Source organism: Vulpes lagopus, chromosome 7 (assembly GCF_018345385.1).
Source record: "Vulpes lagopus strain Blue_001 chromosome 7, ASM1834538v1, whole genome shotgun sequence".
In the NCBI taxonomy this organism is placed as follows: Eukaryota; Metazoa; Chordata; class Mammalia; order Carnivora; family Canidae; genus Vulpes; species Vulpes lagopus.
Window position 1 is genome coordinate 79470932 of NC_054830.1, and position 19490 is coordinate 79490421.

At 51.0% G+C, this 19490-nt stretch overlaps 1 protein-coding gene across 2 annotated transcripts in view; it reads left to right on the forward strand.

Annotated features, from left to right (window-relative positions):
• PAX5 (paired box 5) overlaps positions 1-19490 on the forward strand; it is a 189682-nt gene that overhangs the window by 4353 nt on the left and 165839 nt on the right. For both annotated transcript variants that reach the window (XM_041763433.1, XM_041763434.1), the window contains exons 2-3: positions 9255-9420; positions 14782-14979. In XM_041763433.1, coding sequence (XP_041619367.1) covers positions 9255-9420; positions 14782-14979 — 364 coding nt within the window. The remainder of the gene's footprint in view (positions 1-9254; positions 9421-14781; positions 14980-19490) is intronic.

Consider the following 19490-nt stretch of genomic DNA (forward strand, 5'->3'; position numbering starts at 1 on the left):
TCTGGAGAGGCCCTTCTGAGAAAGAAGTTCCCAGCCCACAGCCTTGCCTCTACTTTTAGGCTTTCTTTGTGACCTTGGACAAAGCCCTCCTCGCCTCAGGTTAGGCATCTGTAAAATGGGGGAAAACATAGCCTCAGGGCCCTTTAGGCTCTAAGACTTTAGAATTTGAGTTTCTAAGCCTGAACTCAATGAGAAGGGCTGGAGGTGGAGGTGTCACTGGCTGCATCCCTCAGAGAGTCCCCAGACTCCCGCTTCTCCAGGAACGCTGAGCCATCACGTCGAATTCTAGTCACTTTTTATCCACCGTTCACCTTGGGGGTGGAGAGAATGTGAGAACTTTAATTCATCCAGGTTCCTCTAGGCTTTTGCGTTCTTCCTGCTTCAAGGCAGAGGTAGGGTTGAGGGAGTGGAGGAAGGACTTGGAGGTTCCCCTCTATCCCCCAGGATCTGGACCTGCGGGGTTCCAGACAAAGGAGAGAATGCAGCCACTCCACCCCAGTGCACATTACAGCCTTCTGGGCCCCTAGAGGCCCTGCCTGGGGCCGTTTAACGCAGCTGTGCCCTGGAGGGGGTGGGGACGGTGTCAGCACCGGAAACTTATCTACCGGTCAGGGGCAGCTGGGTCTGGGACAGTAACAGGAGGTGAGACTGAGGGCTGACCCCAATGTAGGGTGTGAGAAATGGGGTAGAGGTAGAGAGAAGGGAGACTGAGGCAGAGAATGAACCAAGAGCCTTCTCAGGGTCAACCTGGGCTGTCTTCCTTATAAGCTCAGATCTGGAGAAGCCATCTCAGAGCCCTTCCTCTTTTTTTTTTTTTTTTTTTTGTGTGTGTGGACTTATGTTTACTATTAGAGGATCATTACTTGTGAATTAGAAATAGTGGGTCTTTGGACCACTTGCAGGAGCTGCGGGCACAGGAGTCACAGTAGTCTTCAGTGACTTTGCCCCCTGAGTGTAGTATAGTTGTCACAGGCTTCCTTTTCAAAGTACATTCCTTTGATTGTGGTCCCAGGGCCTCACACCGCTGAGAAACTGAGACTTGCTGGACCAAACTCTGCCCTTCTGGATCCGGAGAGTCTGCTAGAAATCTACCCATCTCGTCTTAAAAGCAACAGGAACTTCCCTGGAAGAGGGAAGGTGGGGTTTTCTTGACAGCAGCCTGGTAGCATGGCTGGATAGATAGTTGCAGATAGAACTCGCCTGCCTACCTGCCAGCTTCAGGAACGCTCATTAGCACTGGACTAACGCGACTGGCTTCGTTTAGTTCCCAAGAAGCCTTGCGCCAGATGCAGAATTACCCCTGGAAACAGAAGCCTTCAGTTGTGCATCACTAGCCCCCAAAGCATCTGGCAACCTCTGGTCTGAGACTGGAAAGAGAGACTCTGGGCTCAGTGCTTGAACAACCTGGTCCAAAGCCACAATCTGTTTCCTTGCCCAGGAGCACCCTGAGTACAGACTTTTAAAGGAGTGTGAGATTTCTCTCCCCTAAGGTCTCTGCCTTTCTGTTAGCGCAGAATTGAGATCCCCTGAGGGTAAAATCGAGGAAGGGGGTTGGACGAAGAGGCGACAGCAGCGGCTTAGTAGGCGCTTGACAAAACTGCGAAGTTTTTCCTCTGGAAGGAGCTTCCGTGAAAGTCTAGGTAAGCCGACTCCACCCATTTCACAGATGAGGAAACTGAGGTCGGAGTAGGGCAGATGTGCGCACGTTGCGAGTCCGTCGCGAATCTGGCGGTGCTCAGATTGGACGCTGGATCTCTCCTGCGCTCCTATTCTCCTCCACCATCCGCGTGTATGTTTTCAGGAGACTGCTCTTCCTCCGTCACCCTTCACCTCCTCGCCCCCACTCTGGCTGCCCCCAGCCCCTCAGGGTGTCCCAGGGTCCCGACGCTGTGGCAGGGAGGTCAGGCGCCCGCCGCGTCTGCGAAGGGACTCTCCAGGCCCCGCGTGGATCCCCCCGACCCCTCCCCCCACCCGCGCTCCACTAGGCCTTCGCCCCGCGCGTTTGTCAATGAACGTGGCGCCGCCGCCTGGGCCCCGCCCCCCATTCTCTCCTATTGCCCAGGTATCCGCTAATCAGGCGGAGCCCGCCGGTGGCTCAGCCAATGGGGCGGTGTCTCGGGCCAGGGCCGGCTGCCGCAGCTCTGATTGGCTTGATGGAGCGTGATTGGCAGGTCAGCCCCCGCCCCGCCCCCGCCCGGAGGGAGGCTGAGCCCCGGGCGGCGCTGTCCACACGCAGCGGGTCCTGAAAGCGGCTTCGGGGCGGCGCGGTGGCGCACTGTGCGCGCCGAGCAGGCGGAGGGCTAGCGCCGGCGGCGGCGGCGGCGGCGGCGGCGGCGGCGGCGGCGCGGGCAGCCGAAGCCGACAGCGGCTGCATCTCGGCACCGGCGGTCCCGGCGGCCCTGGTGGAGGCGACCGTCCGTTATCTCCGTCCCTCGCTACACGCCGGGGGGCAGGCGCGGCGGCCGTCCCGGAAGAGGCAACTGGAAAACAGTGGACCCAGACCCCTGAGAGAGGGCAGGGGGGCTCGAGGAGTTGGTGCGCGCGAGGCAGATACTCAGACGCGGAGGAGGTCGCCGCTGTGGTCCCCCTTCCCGGTCCCAGCGATGGGGCATCCTCGGGGGCCGGGGGAACTTTGACGGCGGAGCGTCCGGCGGTGGAGAGCTGCGAGCGCCTTGGGGACTCGGAGTCACGGCCCCAGCGTCAGTGGCGGAAGCGTCCCCGAGCCCGCGGGGGCCCCAGCGCCGCCGGAGAGGAAGTTCTTTGCAACTTCGTGCGAGGCGTCGGATTGCCGGGTGCGGAGAGGCTGGGGCTGCAACTCGGAGCCCCGGAGACGCAGAGGCAGGGGAGGGATCCGGCAGAGCCGAGGAGTCGAGGGGAGACTCCAGAGGCAGCGGGCGAGGCCGCGGAACCAGCCCGGCAGCCCTCGGGCCTCGCTGCCCGCGCACCGAAGCCCAGGGCCGTGCGTCCCGCAGGCCTCCTCAGAGCCGCTCCTGCGGGAGGCCGGGCCCCTGCGCTATGCCCCCGCAGCTGCCGGGTCCCTGGCCGCAGCTACTCCGGCTCCGGCCCGCAGCCGCTGCCTGAGACAGCCCCGGAGGAGAGGCACCGGGAGTTGGGCGCCCCGCTCCCGGCCGGACCGCGCCAGCGCCGTTTCCCGCCTGCGGACGCAGCTCTCGGCGACCTCCGGCGGAGCGGCTCGGAGAGCGGCCCCGAGGCTCCAGCGGCGCTGTCGGAGCCCCGACCGCGCATACCCGGCCTGGCGGCGCGGCTCCCTCGCCGCGCTGGGCAGCCCCTTGGCGCCGGGAGGCGGCGGCGTGGGCCGGCCTGCAGTCTGGAGCGCCCCGATGGAAATACACTGTAAGCACGACCCGTTTGCATCCATGCATAGTAAGTAGGCGGCGAGCTCGCTTCTCTCACTCTCCGGCCGGGACGGGGTGGGGTGTGCCGGACCGCGGGGCAGGAGCCAGGCCCGGGAGGACTCAGGACTCCCGTAGCAGCGCAGTCAAGTTGGCAAAGTGAAGTGCTCCCAGGCAGGGCATGTGCAACTACGCGCCCGGCTCCCCGGCCGGAGCAGCTGCCACGGGGAATCCCGCCTCCAGCAACCGGGTAGTATAGGCTTCCAGCTGCAGCCTCTCAGGGCTCCGGCAGCAACATCTCTGCCTGTCGGGAGAATCCTGGCTCGGACCTGAAGAGGGCTCTAGGACTGGCTAGTCGGAGGGCAGGAAGTTGTAGGGAGAGGTCAGTCTTGAGTCCCAGACAGCGCCCCACACCCCTGCCCCCGGTGTCGCCTTTTGCAGCCCTGGGGCTGAGGAGGACTGAAGCTTGGAGGGAAATTGGGGCCCCAGCCACGCCTGTGTGCTTGTATGTGTGGAGGAAGAGGCCGAGAGGTAAGCGAAGACACCAAGTCCAGAGCTCTAAAGGCGTTCTGGAGTTGAGTAGTGGGATTTGAAAAAAATTAACGCAGTGGCAGCCCCTCAGCTGAGCTTAGAAGCTGCCAATTTAAATAGAGATACCCTTAAAGACACTATCAAGTCCTTCTCTTCAAGACACTTGCCACATGATAGCTTCTCCCCTTTAAAAAAAAAATCAAGAAGTCAGTTCATCGTAACAGGCGTCGCCAACACCCCCCCCCCTTTTCTGAAAGCCACGGGTGTGCAGGAGACTGGAAGGGTCATTCTGGGCACCAGGCAAGGCGGACTGGGCTGCCTGACCCGCCAGGATCTGCGGGTTCACCCTTTAGCACAGCCTCCTGTGAGATGAGCGCTCCTCTCACGGTGAGTTAACGCCGCATTAGATTCGGAGATTTCAAGGAAATTCCAAGTGGAACGAATCGTGTTTCCCTTCTGCACGCTGTAGAGCTGGGCCGGAGCAAGGCGCCAGGCTTTGGCGGCATCCAGCCCGGTGCCCAGCTCGGGTCCCCACGGGCGGGCGGCAGGTCAGGGAGTTGCTCCCGGTCGGGGAGCTTACCCCAAGCCAGGTTCCCCTCAGACAGCCCAGGCTCCTGCTTACCCAGCCGTGAGTCCCCTATTTAACAAAGGCAGCATAGACCCGGCTGGAGAGAAGGCAAGCTTCCCGGGCGAGCGAATTGTCGGTTTCTGCCCCGGAGGGCGGAGTGGCCTGGCAAGCCGGGAAATGCTGATCTAAGCCGCCGGGCTGGTTGCGGGCAGGTCACTTTCTCTTTGTGTCAATTTCGCGAACACAAGGTAATCCACCAAAGCAGTGGGGAGATTTGCGCAGAGAAGCCGCTAGCACCGGTCCTACCCCAAACGATTCCTCACCATTTGGGGCCTGTGCCAAAACGGTTTCCAGTCCATGGTGACCCCAGCGCCCCGGCAGCCGTCTCCTGCGCAGACTTGAGCCATACTCCGGGGAGGATCTGCTCTCCAAGAGTGAGCGACAAAACAAACGAGTTGGGGTCAATACCCTGAGAGGTGGGCAAGGCTTTAGCTCAGCCAAGGAGCGACTGGGGGACAAAATGAGGAGGGCTGACCCCTGCATGGTCTCTCTTCGCCAGCCAGAATCCACATAGCCTCACTGCCTCCTACGCAGAGCCTGGAGCCCCGGGGTTCACAGGGCCCTTGGGGAGACAGCATCAGAATCAGTGATCTCCAGGCAGAGCATGAGGGTGGAGAGGGTGGTTCCTTCCAGGGGCTGGTTGGCCAACCGAAAATGCCTGTGTCTCTGTCCCTCCTCGTCCAGGCCTTCATCTGCCCCCTCCTCGAGAACTGCTCCCTCCTCCCGGTTTCAATCTTCCTGGCAGCATGGTGGGGGCTGGGCCCCAGCCAGCCTAGCTTTCAGAGCTGGCTCCTCTGGAAGCGCCCTTGGTTCTGACGCCTAAAGCTATTTGCTTGTACAATGTAGGCCCACCCTTGGCCCCAATTTGTTGGTGATGGAGGGGGCGCACAAGTAGATCCTGAGAGATTGCTGGTATAGTAGGGGTTCAGACTAAGTCCCACTTCCTCATCTTCCTTCCTGGCCCTGGTCAGCTTCTTTCCGCCTACTTCCCTGCCCCCACCCTCTTGGAGCAGGACAGCTTTTGGGAGGAGGTGGTGTTGGGGGAGGGGAAGGCACTGCTGGGAAATCGGTGTTCTCCTGCCCTTACCCCCTATTCTAGACTCATCATTTTCATCAGCACAATGGCCTCCCACCACCCCTGCCTAGATGTTTCCTTCCCCCAGGTATGGTTTCCAGTTATAAAGCACTTTTATGGCCAGCCTCCTACCTGAGTGTCATCTAAACCTTCAGCTAAACCCATTTTACAGAGTATGATATTGAAGTCAGAGAGACAAAAAGACTGACAGGAAGTTCACATGTGCAAAGCTGGAGCTGGTTCTAGGGTCTTCCAGGATTCCCTGAAGGGGAGAGGGCGAGACTAAGATTCCAGAGAGACGGTAGTGGACTGTTCTGAGTAAGCACACACATGTGCAAGACACTCTTTGTGGTTTACCTCTATCTGTATCCATGACCCGACTGTCCATCTATGTCAGCGTGTGTCTGTTGGTTTGCGCCCATTGAGGAAATTTCATCCCTGCTTTTTTCCCCGTGTCCCTGTTTGCATTTCTGAGTGCCTCTTCATTTACCCTCTCCTGTGTTACTAGGAGGAATTTCAAGAACCCTGTGGGATTTTGGAGTAGGGTCCCACTGAGTCAGCAGAGGCCCTCTCCCCACAACCCTTTACCTAGCCATGGTCTTTGGGGTTTGGAGAGGGCCCCTGGTGAGTAATATGCCCTTATCAGGGCCTAGGGAACATCTATGCAGGCCAACCCTCACAGACCAGAGCCACAAAGGCCTCAGGGGGTATCTTCAACCCTCTCCCCCAACCTCGAAACCCTGCTTGGTCTGCCCTGTGGGGGTGGGGCTGTGTTTCCCTTGTATCTGTGTGCCAGTTTCCTAGTTTTTGCCTTGATTTGTTTGCATCCGTCCCTGTGTCAGGCTCTCCTAAAATTCTACTTGGCCCTGAGAAGGGTAGCTGAGAACCTGCACCTTCATGTGGGATGAACCCTCACCCAGCTGGAGTCTGTAGGAAGTAGAGCCTGGACCTTGGGTTCTCTGAGGAGATGCAGGGCTGGAGCTGGGGTACCGAAAAACAAAGATTCCTCTCCAAACAGGTCCCCTGTCTCCCAGATGCCCCTATACTGGGCTTCCTCCATTTTCTCTTCTGGTCTTCTCGCCTCCCACTGTACACCACACTCACCTTTCTTTTCTTTGCCTGTACTAGCCAATGCATTCCTTCCCCCCCTTCTCTGCCTTTCTAACCTGAGGCTTCCCTTCCAGGCTCTCTGTCCTTGCTGTCTATCTGTTTCCACGCTTTGCATCCTTCCCCCTTGCTTTTCCTCTTTTCTTTCCCCATCCTGCCTCCTGCTCTCAGGCTTCAGGTTTTACTTCTTTCCAGTCTCAGGGTAAGTGGGAGACATTGCCTTCTCAGACCAGGTAAATTACCTCCCCACCACCCTTGAAATGCTCTATTGGGTAGGACTGTGATTGAGGTGAGAGGGCTCAGCCTTTCCAGGGAGTTTGGGAGTCTTTCCAGGAAGTTGAGGGAGACAGGGGGCCAGGTCATCCTGAATCTGGTGTCAGCTGTAGTTATATGGGTCAGGCCCCGAAGAACATTGGTAGCCTTGTCTTTGTGGTCAAAAGTAGAGGATTTGGGGACCTGCTGTCACCTAGAGTGTCGGATCCTTGGGATTTTTCCATCATGCGAACAATCCCCAAAACTCACATATGTCCTGCAGGACTGCTCTTGGAATTGAAGTCCTCTGAAGGTTGCCACTGTGTTTTGGGCAGAAATATTAAATTGCCAGTGGTATAGGGAATAAGCAGTTGCAAATGGGTCACACGGCCTGGATAATAGGCTATCCAAAAAGTGTGCTGGATGCTTTTCGCTTCATTTTGGTCCTCTCAGATGAGCTTGTACCAATTTTGAATTTACTTTCTTCAATCCAGCGTGTTCTTTAAAGATCTGTACAATCCCTTTTTATTAGGTGTTCCCAACCCTGGAACAAAGCCTTCCTAAGGCCCTTGACCAGGGGTGGCTCTAATCTTTCTGTTTTAGGTGAACTATGCAGTTTTGTTTCCAAGTGCGAAATCCTGTTTGGGATGGTTTTCCTTTTTTCTTATGTTTGGGATGTTTCAGAACAATCAAAACCAATTAAAGCTCATTTCAAAAATCAGAGAGAAATTCAACTAAGAATTAGAATTAAGTACTGTCATTACCTATAAAATTGTGTTTTTCCTTGAAATCAGCCTGAGCTTGGAAATTTGGGGAAATATTCAATTAGGACCCTCATGGAAAACTTTAGTGAATTGCTTTGGCAGTTTTAAGGAAATAGGTTATGTTATGGGTGTTTTTCCCCTTTTATTTCAGATGTTGTTCATGAACCTAGATATGTAATTGAATGTTTGGGGGGGGGATAGCTGACATGAGGTGGCTATTTTATGTTTTAGAACTGGAGTGTGTGTGTGTGTGTGTGTGTGTGAGAGAGAGAGAGACAGACAGACAGACAGACAGAGATGTCTGAGATGCCCTAGCTTCCCTGGTATAGTCTAATCCCAGGCAAGTGCCAGTTTAGATGGAGACTTCGCCACCGTTGGCCTCTGAGCTGCCAGCAGCATTGGTAAATAAATGCTTGGACTTGGATTTTGGCTTTTGACTGTCCTCAGTGATGTCAGCTCGTGGCTGATTAACGGCTACAAGGTCAATGATGTTGCTATCCTGGATCACTCTGTGTTTACTGGTTTCACTCTTCATTTACTTGAATCCCTGTTTCCCTTCAGATGGACTTTGATGTAAGAGAAGGGAGCTTGTTGGGTGGAGAAGATACTTTCCCTGACTCCTTTTGCTTAAAATCCATCTCAGAGCCCTTGTAAAATCTGGGACTCCGAAGCCTTCTCCAGCTTCTTTATTCTCACCACCGAACCCCACCCCCCCAACCTAAAGCTGCTTGTCAATGGCAAAACATTTCAGAAATTCCAGGGAAACTCCTGTATAACAGATCCTGATGGGATAGAGTGGAATGTGATCCTCTGACCCATTTCTTTTGTGTGCTCTGAGAGGGTACAGTGGTCAAGTCTGCATCTCAGCCTCACCTTTTTTGTTTATTTTTTCCCCTTGTTGAGGGATGAGCCACATCTTTTTAAAGAAAGGGTTTTTGTGAAGGCAGTGGTTGGATTTTGTTTCAGTACTGAGCAGACACTATTTAAAAAAAAATTTTAAGTCCTTAGACCTTGAATCAAATTGCTGACTTTAAATAAACAATTCATTTTCCCCCCCCCCCGAGATCTAGGCTTATTGGAATAGTCCTTTTCACTTTTACAGATATTTGTTAAAAGGAAAAGAGTTTTATTTTTAAAAAATCTCTTTAAATTAATGTGCTTTAAAACATATATTCTCCCCAGGATCTTCCTTAGACCTCAGAATTATGCTTGTAATAAGTTGTGTCTCTAGTATAGATTGGGGTCTTTTACATATTCCATTGTTAACAAAAATTACAAGGCGAATGCTAGCAACTAAAGGAAACATAGTGTGGAGATGCTTGTTATCAATAGCCCGATTGACTGGGTGAAGATGGACAAAGGCAAAGGTTAATTTTAAAAAGCAATGAGTTGCTCATGAAGCCTGCATGATCAGACTCTAGGCTCAAGATATCCAGTCTGCGGCCATTTCTGATCAGAGGGGCTCTGGGTGCTTGCAACAACGCTTCTACTACTGTGTGACTGGTTCTAACCACCCTTTCCTTCGCCTTTTGTTTCTGTTTCAGGACATGGAGGAGTGAATCAGCTTGGGGGGGTTTTTGTGAATGGACGGCCACTCCCGGATGTAGTCCGCCAAAGGATAGTGGAACTTGCTCATCAAGGTGTCAGGCCCTGCGACATCTCAAGGCAGCTTCGAGTCAGCCATGGTTGTGTCAGCAAAATTCTTGGCAGGTAAAGGCAGGAGCTGCAGGCTTCCCTTGATTTTTCAGTTAACGACCGAAAACATGACCCAGCAGCTGTCCCATGTGCCCGCGACATATTGAAAATCATGGTAGCACTTCGTTAACATGCATAGTACTTTAGAGTTTGCAAAGCCCTTTCAAGGCCGTTCAAAGTAGCCCTGGGAAACCCCTGTTTCAAGTGACACGTGGAATAGGGTGACTCAATCAGGAGGAATGACATGCTTTCTGAAAGCCTGGTGAATTATTCCAAAGGATCCACGAGTAAGAGGTCCTTGGGAATTTCCCCTACACATCTTAGGTGAGCCCGGGGCCTGAGGAGGGCGGGATGGAAAATCCACAGGTTATAAAATCACATTATCAGGTTCAATGTTTCATTTTAATGTTTTCAAAAAATACATTCCAGTTTTAAGAGTCAGCTGTCATTTTCATCTTTGGGTTATCATCAACCTTATTATGTTGGGCTGTAGTATTTTTCTCCTCTATGTTTTGTTTTCTTTGTAGTGACAGGCATCCTAAGTGTATATTAGAGAGAGAGAAAAAAAAAACCCTCAAACACACACTAACTCTCAGATCTGACATTTGAAAGTTGCCACTTGACCTGTCGATTTGCTGCCAGCAAAATACTAACAATGCCAATTCTCCCAGAGGGCTATATAGCCCAGCCTTTGAGCACTCCTGTTTATTTTCTCGGGAGAGCCTCAGTATGATCCAGGGAAGAATATTTTAAGATGAGGAAACAAATCTACGAGGCCAAGGGACTGACCCGGGTCCAGCCAGCCAGTCAGTACTCGGACTGGCAGGAGGCCTCAAGGACTCTTAGACCATCGGCATCTCACTGTGCCCCAAAGTCAAAGCCACAGGTTTGTTTCTGGGCACGTGAAGTCGTTAGAGGTCTGCCTGGCAGGCAGAGTATTCTCAGGTTGAGTTGTTCCGTGCTTTCTCAGGATTTTTCTCCCTGGGTCCTAAAACAGCCTTGGTCTCATGGCTTGCATGATGATTTGAGAACAGTTGCCTGAACAGAAAATAAATATTTTGAAGTCTGTCAGTGACATTGTGATTTTCTGTGTGCTCTCTCCCTTTCATCTGCTGGAATTTAAAAAATTCTCTTAGATGGAGGGAACAGCAGTTTCTAACCTTGCAGAGCCTTGCTGGAGGCCAAGGGAAGGAGTTTCAAGGCCGGGGAGCTGGCATTCCGTTAGGGGACGTTGGTCCTTGTGTGTCTCCCCTCTCCCCTGCCCACCCCAGGTCGCCCCAGCCCGAGTTCAGGGAGGAAGGCTGGACATCAGCATGGTGTTCTCGTTACATGGTGGTTTTAAGCAGGAGGATGAGAGTGAGAATAAAAGAAGAAAAATAGAGAAGAGAGGGAGATGAAGAGAAAAGAGAATGATTCAAAAAAAAAAAAGAGAGGCTAGAAGAGAGCAGTGAAGACAAGACAGAAGGAGAGAGAGAGAGAGGGAGGAAAGAAATATTTTAGACTATCTCAGTGTCAGACTTCAAGAGCCAAGTGGATCTTAGCTATCTTCTTGGGAAGCCTCTTCATCGCACTGAGGGAGAGAGAGAGAGAGAAAGAAGGCCCGTCCTTTGTTTTTGCTGAGACATCGTTGCTGAGCCGACATCTTGCTTGCTGTTTGAGATCTTCTCAGGGCGAGATGCCGAGCCCTTCTCCGAGGGGACGTCCAGATGCCCGAGCCTCGTGTTCTGGTGCCCGGGAGCCCTCCAGATCGCCCCTGGACACTGACGGGGACGAGGACCCTCCCAGGTCCAGCCGGCAGCCTCCCGAGGCCCAGAATAGATTTGTCACTAGGTAGAGTGGCACTCGGAAGTTATGCGCCGCTCCGGTGCCTGGCCGTTTAAGTTGTCAACAATAAATTGGAATTTCATAGCTCATTATTTTCATAACTAAGAACCACAGTGGACAAAATGTCACTCTAATTAGAACTGCCTTTTAAGAAACAAGTTCAGCCCTAAAACAGTGTGACTGGGAATTTCTGAACTGGGGCTGTTCCATCCACTGACTTTTTTTTTTTTTTTTTGGTCACCGAAGAATTTGATGGGCACACTCGGAGTGACAGATTATAGAGAGTGTGCTGTGTGTGGTGGCCGTGGTTTTCAGAGGCTGCATGACAAGGCAGGCAGAGTCCCTGGGGCAGGCAGAGACCCCGTCATCTTGGGAAGGTGGCGGTTTGCCAGGAGTGTGGGCATTCAGTCCCCAGAGCTCGGGGCTCAGGAGGGGCTCGAGAGGCACAGCCTGGTGGCATGTGAGGCCCATTTAAATCCACCCAGAAAGCCTGGCTCTTGTCTTCTTTCACTGGAGCCTGGCTGGGAGGTTCAGGCCGTTTGGAATTGGGTGGTATGTTACACAGTAATAAACACTCAGAGGATTTTAATCCGCAACACGTGCTCTTTATGTTTTGCAGAGCTTTTTCTTAACCATTCTGCGTTTCTGCCTGCGTCCTGCGAGGCAGGCTGGGCAAACGCCCTCCCCTTATACAAATGGGTATCAGAGGCCCAGAGAGGCTAAGTGATTTGGCCAAGGTCACACAGCTCATTAGTGTCAGAGACCCTGACTAACACACCCAGCTCTTGACTCCAGCTTTCACTCGGTGTTTCGCACCGAACTACACCGTCTGTTGGCGGCCGCCGTCTGTCTGTGGTGTGGAAGCCAAAATGCTGCATGGCTATTTTGCTGAGATGAAAGAGCGGTTCTTCAGTCTGATTCCTCACTTTACGCAGTTGCCAAATGGGGTCTCCCCTGGGGTGTCAGGGTTGCCTTCTAAGGGCCTGGCTGATGTGTCAGTCAAAAGGCAGACAGAGAGGTCCCTTGTCAAGCCACGGCCTGCCGTGGTTGGTGCTGCTCAGGTGAGATGGGTGGAGAGCCCTGGGTGCTGCCACCGCCCGCCAGACAAGGGGGGCGGGCGCTGTGGGGGATGCTCTCCCAGCTGCTGTGCCAACACCGCGTTCCCATTCCACTCCTACGTTTTGAGTACTCGGCACAAGATTGTCTGTGTGTCTGTAACCTCCACCCCAGACAGTGCCTGTCCTCACAGGCCCTCGGTGGCTAGTGAGTGAGTGAGTGAATGAATGCAAAGATGCAGGTGAACTGCCTGGTGAACGGTAAAACTTTCTACAGTGGCCAGGGGTCATCATCATCATTACTGTTTTCATTTTCACAGTTTGCCCTAGTGGGAAGAGCACTGGATTCCGAGTCAGATCTGAGAGCTGACTTCCTCTAACTTCCGGAAGGGAGTTGGGCAAGTCAGTTATTCTTCTAATCATCAGCTTCCCCTTCCATAAAACCCTGCTGGCCCCTTAGGATTGATGTGAGGACCCAGATAATTTGAGGAAGAGCTCTGTAAACTTTAGAGGACTGTGCCTAAAATAAGGAGTTACTGTGTTGATAGTAACAAATGACTTTTTATCGCAAAATTGGAAGCTGCTGAAATTGCTGTGTGCCTTGATTTGGGTACCTTTCTAAACTTCTGGCAAAGTAAAAATTTCTTGGATAGTTCTTAAAACCTGTTTGTCACTAATAATAGTGTTTCAGTAATTACAGAAAGAAGGAGGATAGGTTGGGTTTTGCCTTATGGTCTCTTCTCAGTGAAAAACAGAATTTCCACTTCTGTATCACTGTCCCCAAATTATTTCATCTGTTTCTAGACTATCCACTAACTTGGCCCTAACTAGATTTGCCCAGGCTGAGAATTTCAGCATCTCTTTAAATGTAACTAGTCATTGTTCTTGGGTGACACTCCCCATTCTTCCCAGAGGAGAATCACCTCTCTCTCTTACCTATTATAAACTCTTGCTAGGTTGAAAAATTACCAGTCGTAGGGGTGCCTGTCTGGCTCAATTGGTAGAGTGTGCGACTCTTGATCTCGGGGCTGTGAGTTCCGGCCCCACGTTGGGTGCAGAGTTTACTTAAAAAAAAAAATTACCAGTCGTTTCTAAAATGTCTCCTTTGCTAGAAAAATTCTCAACAGCAAGATAATCTCCTTTGCAAGACAAGTCAAGAATTCCTCTGTAAATGTTGAGAGACATCCAGCAAAGGCTCAGATTCAGAAAAGGAATCAAGTAATTTTTTTCCCCTGAAATGATCTTTCACGGCACTCTTCTCCCCGGTCTCGGTTTTACTGTAAAACCCTGACATCCTATTTGTGTTAACGAGGAAGAGCTGATAGCATGGAAATGTCCTTAGAAACAGCGATTTACCTCAGGGGAGGTCCCTGAAAGAGCTGCAGTGACTTGTGGTTGGCTTTTTTTGATTGCTTGGGTTTTTACTTATATGTAACACATATTTCCAGTTAATTCTGGAATGCAACACTCCTTTTAATTTTATACCAGGGTTGTCATATTAATCTTAAGGCAAAAAACCATGCATTTTAGGGGACATTTTCACAGAATGCAGATGGAATCTGCTAGGGGATGTGAGTGCTGGTAAATTAAAGGTACAAGCCAACTTTCTGGGGAATTTTAGCTCAGGAGGCTGGGCCTCCATCCTGGTTTGGCTAGTGGGTCTTGTGTGACCCTGGACAGGCCGTTTAACCTCTATGGATCTCTGTTTCATGCCTATGGATGGGGACCCATTCATTCATTTTTCATTCATTTGTTCAAAATATCTATGTGCTTTAGAACTGTTGTGCAGATCAAATGGGAAGGACTGACTTGAAAGTTTTCTGTAAACTGTAAAATGGTAGATAAATGTGATAGATTAATTAATTAATTAATGCATAGCATCTGGACCAACACTGTCCTATAGAAATACAACGTGAGCCACATTTGAAATTTAAATTTTCCTGGTAACATTAAAAAAAGGGGAAAAAACAGGTACAATTAATTTTACATATTTTATTTAACCCAGTATGTGAAAAATGTGATTGCTTCAGCATGTAACCAATAGAAGAATTATTAATGAGATATTTTATGTTCTGTTTTTCTACTAAGTTTTGACAGTCTGGTGTGTATTTTACACTTATAGCACACCTCAATTCAAATAAGCCGTATTGGGCAGCCTGGGGGGCTCAACGGTTTAGCGCCGACTTCAGCCCAGGGCATGATCCTGGAGACACAGGATCGAGTCCCGTGTCGGGCTCTCTACATGGAGCCTGCTTCTCCCTCTGCCTGTGTCTCTGCCTCTCTCTCTGTGTCTCTCATGAATAAATAAATAAAATCTTTTAAAAAATCAACAACAACAAATGAGCCATATTTCAAATGTTCGGAAGCCCCATATGGCTAGTGGATGCTGAATTGGACAGCACAGATCTGGATGTTTTCCGGACAGAGTAACTATTTTGTTGCAAATGTCCATTTTGCTCGTTCCTCATGGCTAAGCTCCTTTCTCCTTGGGTCCTAGGTATTATGAGACGGGGAGCATCAAACCTGGGGTAATTGGAGGATCCAAACCAAAGGTCGCCACGCCCAAAGTGGTGGAAAAAATCGCTGAGTATAAACGCCAAAATCCCACCATGTTTGCCTGGGAGATCAGGGACCGGCTGCTGGCGGAACGTGTGTGTGACAATGACACGGTGCCCAGCGTCAGTTCCATCAACAGGTGAGGGGTTGGTGCCTTGGGGGACTAGGGATCTGGGTGGAGTGGGGCATTCTGGAGGCTCTGTGGGTGCCTTTCTAAAAGATCTGGTCTCTCCATTCATCAAGACCCCTAAAAGGTTGTATCAGACAGGAGGGGTGCTAATGGGGCTTGGTGGGTCTCTCTATTGCCATTCTTGTCTTTCCAAAGTGCACAGGAGTTCTAGGCCTGGGGAGGGAAGGCCATGTCAGTATCCAGGCTGCTTCAGATTCTTCTGATCCCAGAGTGATTTTTATCTCTCCCTTTACCACCGGCCTCTGTGTGGGGAGCACCTAGCTGTGAATTGTCCCAATCAGGCCCTACAAATGTCACTTCCTTGTAAGCCCATGCTCAAAGTCTTAGCACTGGCCTATATCAGAGCTTCCCAGGAAGAAAATCCCTGTCTTCAGTTTGGGCAGAGGTTGAGCCACGGAGTGGCTCGAAAATCGAGCCTGGACTTAAAGTTGGGAGATTTAGTTCTTTGTCCCAGCTCTGCTGGGAACTCCAAGTGTGGCCCTGATAAAGCTTCTCCTCTCTTTGAGAGCCCCACACCTTGGAGGTTCTGATGTGGGTCTGTGATCTCCAAAAGTGACACCCAGGACGCTAAGATGCTGTGGAGTTAGGGGGCTGCCCTCTACTCAGTTACCCTCAATCTCACCCACAGAGAGAAAGAACCAGAGAAATAGCATGAGTAGGTTCTATCCTCAGGCATGGGATCTTTCCAGGAGCCACATAGGCACCTTCTTCTCCACAATCTGATCTGGGATGTATCTAAACGGGCAATCAGAGCTTTACAAAATTCCCGAGAAAGGGGCACGTGGGTGGCTCAGAGGTTGAGCATTTGCTTTCAGCTCAGGTCGTGATCCCAGTGTCCTGGAATCGAGTCCTGCATCGGGCTCCCCACAGGGCACCTGCTTTTCCCCCTGCCTGTGTCTTTGCCTCTTTCTGTGTCTCTCATTAATAAATAAATAAATAAAATCTTTAAAAAAGGAGGGGGAGAATTCCTGAAAGAAAGTTTTCTATTGTAGATGATGCAGTCTCAACTCCATCTAAACCCACAGAAGTAAAGGATGAAGTTGTGAGATAAACAGAAATGATTGTTGTCTAAACTCCACGGGAAAAAAAGAGAGAGAGAGAGAGAGAGAGAAGCCAGCAGACTGAAAACATAATCAGTTCCCATCTCTCTGAGGTCACACCTGCCCCTTGTCAGGACAGAGCCTGAATGGGCGTAGGAGACCCCTGACCCCTGGCTGAAGGAGGTGGTTAGACTAGAAAGTCTCAGCGATCCCTTCCAGGCCCGGCGGTGGTTTCTTCTGTGTTGACTCAAATGCACAGAATCACTGTATGAGAGTGTGTGTTGACGTTCTGAGTCCTGCTGTTTCATTACCGTTAGCCTGTTTTCTTTCTCTCAGCAAATCTTTACCTTGGCCCAGACGTCCTGCAAGGTGCTGAGAAGAGAGAGGGGAATTGGGCACACTGTCTCTTAGTCTCTGGTCTAGAGGGGCTTCCTTGTCTAGGATGGGAATCGGGTGCATATTAGAGGTCTGGTCAGCCGGAATTAGCTGAGAAGGTAACAGCTATTGTGGTAGGTTTTGGGCGGGGGGTGGAGGGATGCTCCTTTTTCTGGATTACGAGGGGCTCTGATGTGCTTCGTGAGTCTCCTACTTCTGGCTCATTGCAGGATTTCCATCACACAAAGCAACATGACTTTCCCCCCACATCTCCAAAAACCCTAACGTGGAGTGAGGTGTACAGTTCCTATAGCAATGAAGTGGCAGGAGCCTGCTCTGCAGAGGAAACCTCTGCCAAACCCATGGCCAGGCCTTGGGGGCCCACAGATTTCCCAGTGTAGGGCCTACATGTAATTGGTAGTTTGAAAGATAACTTTAGGTTGCCCATGGGGATCCCAAACGCTAATGCTTGTTGTGGCCAAGCAGTAACATAAGCACGGCGGGCTACGTGTGAGGTGACAGGGAAAGGTTGGGGCTGTGGCAAACCAGACATCACAGCAGTATTGCAGGGGCAGGTCCTTCTTAGCTCCGGCTGAATGCTGCCGGGAATGCAGGCCCAGTGTTTGCCAGAATTTTTCCACTCTTTCTTTTTTTTTTTTTTAAGATTTTATTTATTTATTTTTAGAGAGAGAGAGAGAGAGAAAATAAGAGAGAGAGAGACAGAGAAATGAACATGAGCTGGGGGTAGGGACACAGGGAAAAGCAGACCCAGGACTCGATCCCAGAACGCTGAGATCATGACCTGAGCAGATGTTGGACACTTAACCAACTGAGTCACCAAACATCCAGAATTTTTCTACCCTTTAAGAGGATCTTGAAACTAGGATTTGTGTGTGCATGTATGCAGGTGTGTTGGTGTATATAAAATCCCCATATTTCTAAATGGTGGCAACTAATTTCAGGAAGAAAAAAAAAAGCCTTACAGGATAAGCATAATCATTTGCAGGGCTCCAGCTTATATTTTCTATAATACAGGATGAAAATGATTTTATAATGAATTAATTTTAATGTATTTTAGAAAAATATAACTAGAACACCAGGCTGGTCAGTGTGAACTTTAATGGACTAGCCCTCCCATTTATAGTAAAGAGCTAGAAATGCCTCAGAAAATAAATCTGTTTAAGTCAAAAAATAAGTTATTTGAAAGGAACATATGAAATAAATGGAGCACAGTAGCTTGACAGGGGTGAAGGCTGTGAGGGGTACTTGAATGGGTGTCTAGGGAGACCAGGGACCAGCTGATGCTTTGTGCTTGGAGCTGCTCCGTGCAGCTCTGCCTGCTGGTTGCTAGTTGCTGGGGCCACGGCTAGCCTCGGGGCCTCCTGGGTGTCCGCAGCGGTGGCTGTGCCTCTGAGGTGTTTTCACATCTGTGGTCTCCTATAGCCCTCAAAGCTTAACTTTGTTCTGTGGCAGGTATAGAAACTGAGGCCCAGAAGGGGAGTGTAGAGGAATGATGATTTTGAGGTTAGAGCTAGGAGTAGAGCCTGGGACCCCTGATGGTAAGAGGAGGGCCTGCCTCTTGCTGCTCCTGCTCTGTAGGACTTTGCCAGTGACGGAACTGAAGAGGGAAGAGAGGCCAGGAGGAGTAAAACAGTCATTCCTACTCCGCCTCCATGCACTCTGCGGCCCCGTGTGCTTTGCTGCCAGCCTGCAGCTCCGTCTGTGACTCAGAGCCCTCTCCTGCACACCCTGGGGGGGCGGGGGGGCTCTTCTCTGGCTCCTTCCTCTACTCTTGACTCAGAGCTTTTACTGCTCTTTAGCCAGCCAACCCAGCAACGCAGATAAACGAGGTGTGGGACACTGTTGCTGCCTGTGCTCCTCCCACCCCCATGCTGCCCAAGAAAGCCCCCGCCATCTCAGCACTCAGTTTTATTTTCCACATGAAGGCAAGGTTGTGCTTCGTTCAAATGGATGCAGTTTCTAAATAACTGTCTTGCAGATGTCCTGGTATGAGAGTCCAGAGATTCCTCTCCCAGCCCCTGCCTCCCTTGGGGGCAACTTCTCACCATTCCCCTATTTCAAACAGCTAAGGAGGGAGTGGTGGCTGGATTTGTAGCTATTTCAGTGGCCACCGTGTCCTTTCCACTGTCCACCCCCACAAGTATCTGCCTTCCCGCTGTCTTCTGGGAGCCAACCCAGGAAGCCATGACTGTCGTGGAGTTAAGCGCCACAAAACCTGTTCTGCTGAGCATGTGGGAGATTTCCTGGGACACAAACCATGACATTTATGTGGTCTCCTAAGGACAAATAAGTGCTGGGATGCTGCACAGGCTGCATCAAGGATTTTTAGAATCCAGCCCGAGTGGCCGTTGGAGGTGACTGCCCAAGAGCTGATGGAAATGGGTGGCATGGAACCTGCCTTCTGTTCGAGTCCCATGGCTCTAAATCAGGGGCCAATGGTGGGCGTCGTGAATGGCATTACCACTTAGAAGGACAGTGGTAGTTCACACAACGGGTTGTTGTCATGGGAGACGGTGGGCTCAGTATAGCTAGGTGTAAGGATTTTTCAAAAGAAGCTACAAATCCATGTATTTATGCAAAAGTTCCCACTTTGCAAATACTGGAAACTAATTCAAATAAAAACAAATACTGTGCAGGCCAAACAAAGCTTGTCCCTGGATGGATGTGGCCTGAGGGATGACACTTTGTAAACTCTACTCTTCATCTGAACTTGGGCAGCAAGACTTGTGAGATTGTTTTCCCATTCCCTCTTTCTTCTCTGCGTCAGTTGCCTGCATGTCACCTGTGGGCCCTCTGCCAGCATGGCCCAATTGGATCCTTGGTTGTGGATTCTTAGCACAGCTGATGGCCCAAGATTCTTACTGCACCAGTGGCAGTTCGATTAGTGCCGTAGATGTGGGTATCTCTTCAGTTCTATCTTCCTTTTTAAAAAAAATTTTTTTAAATTTATTTTTATTTATTTTTTTCAGCCCTATCTTCCTATTTCCTTTTTAAAGGCGCCATGATTGTCTCTTTCAGTGTAAT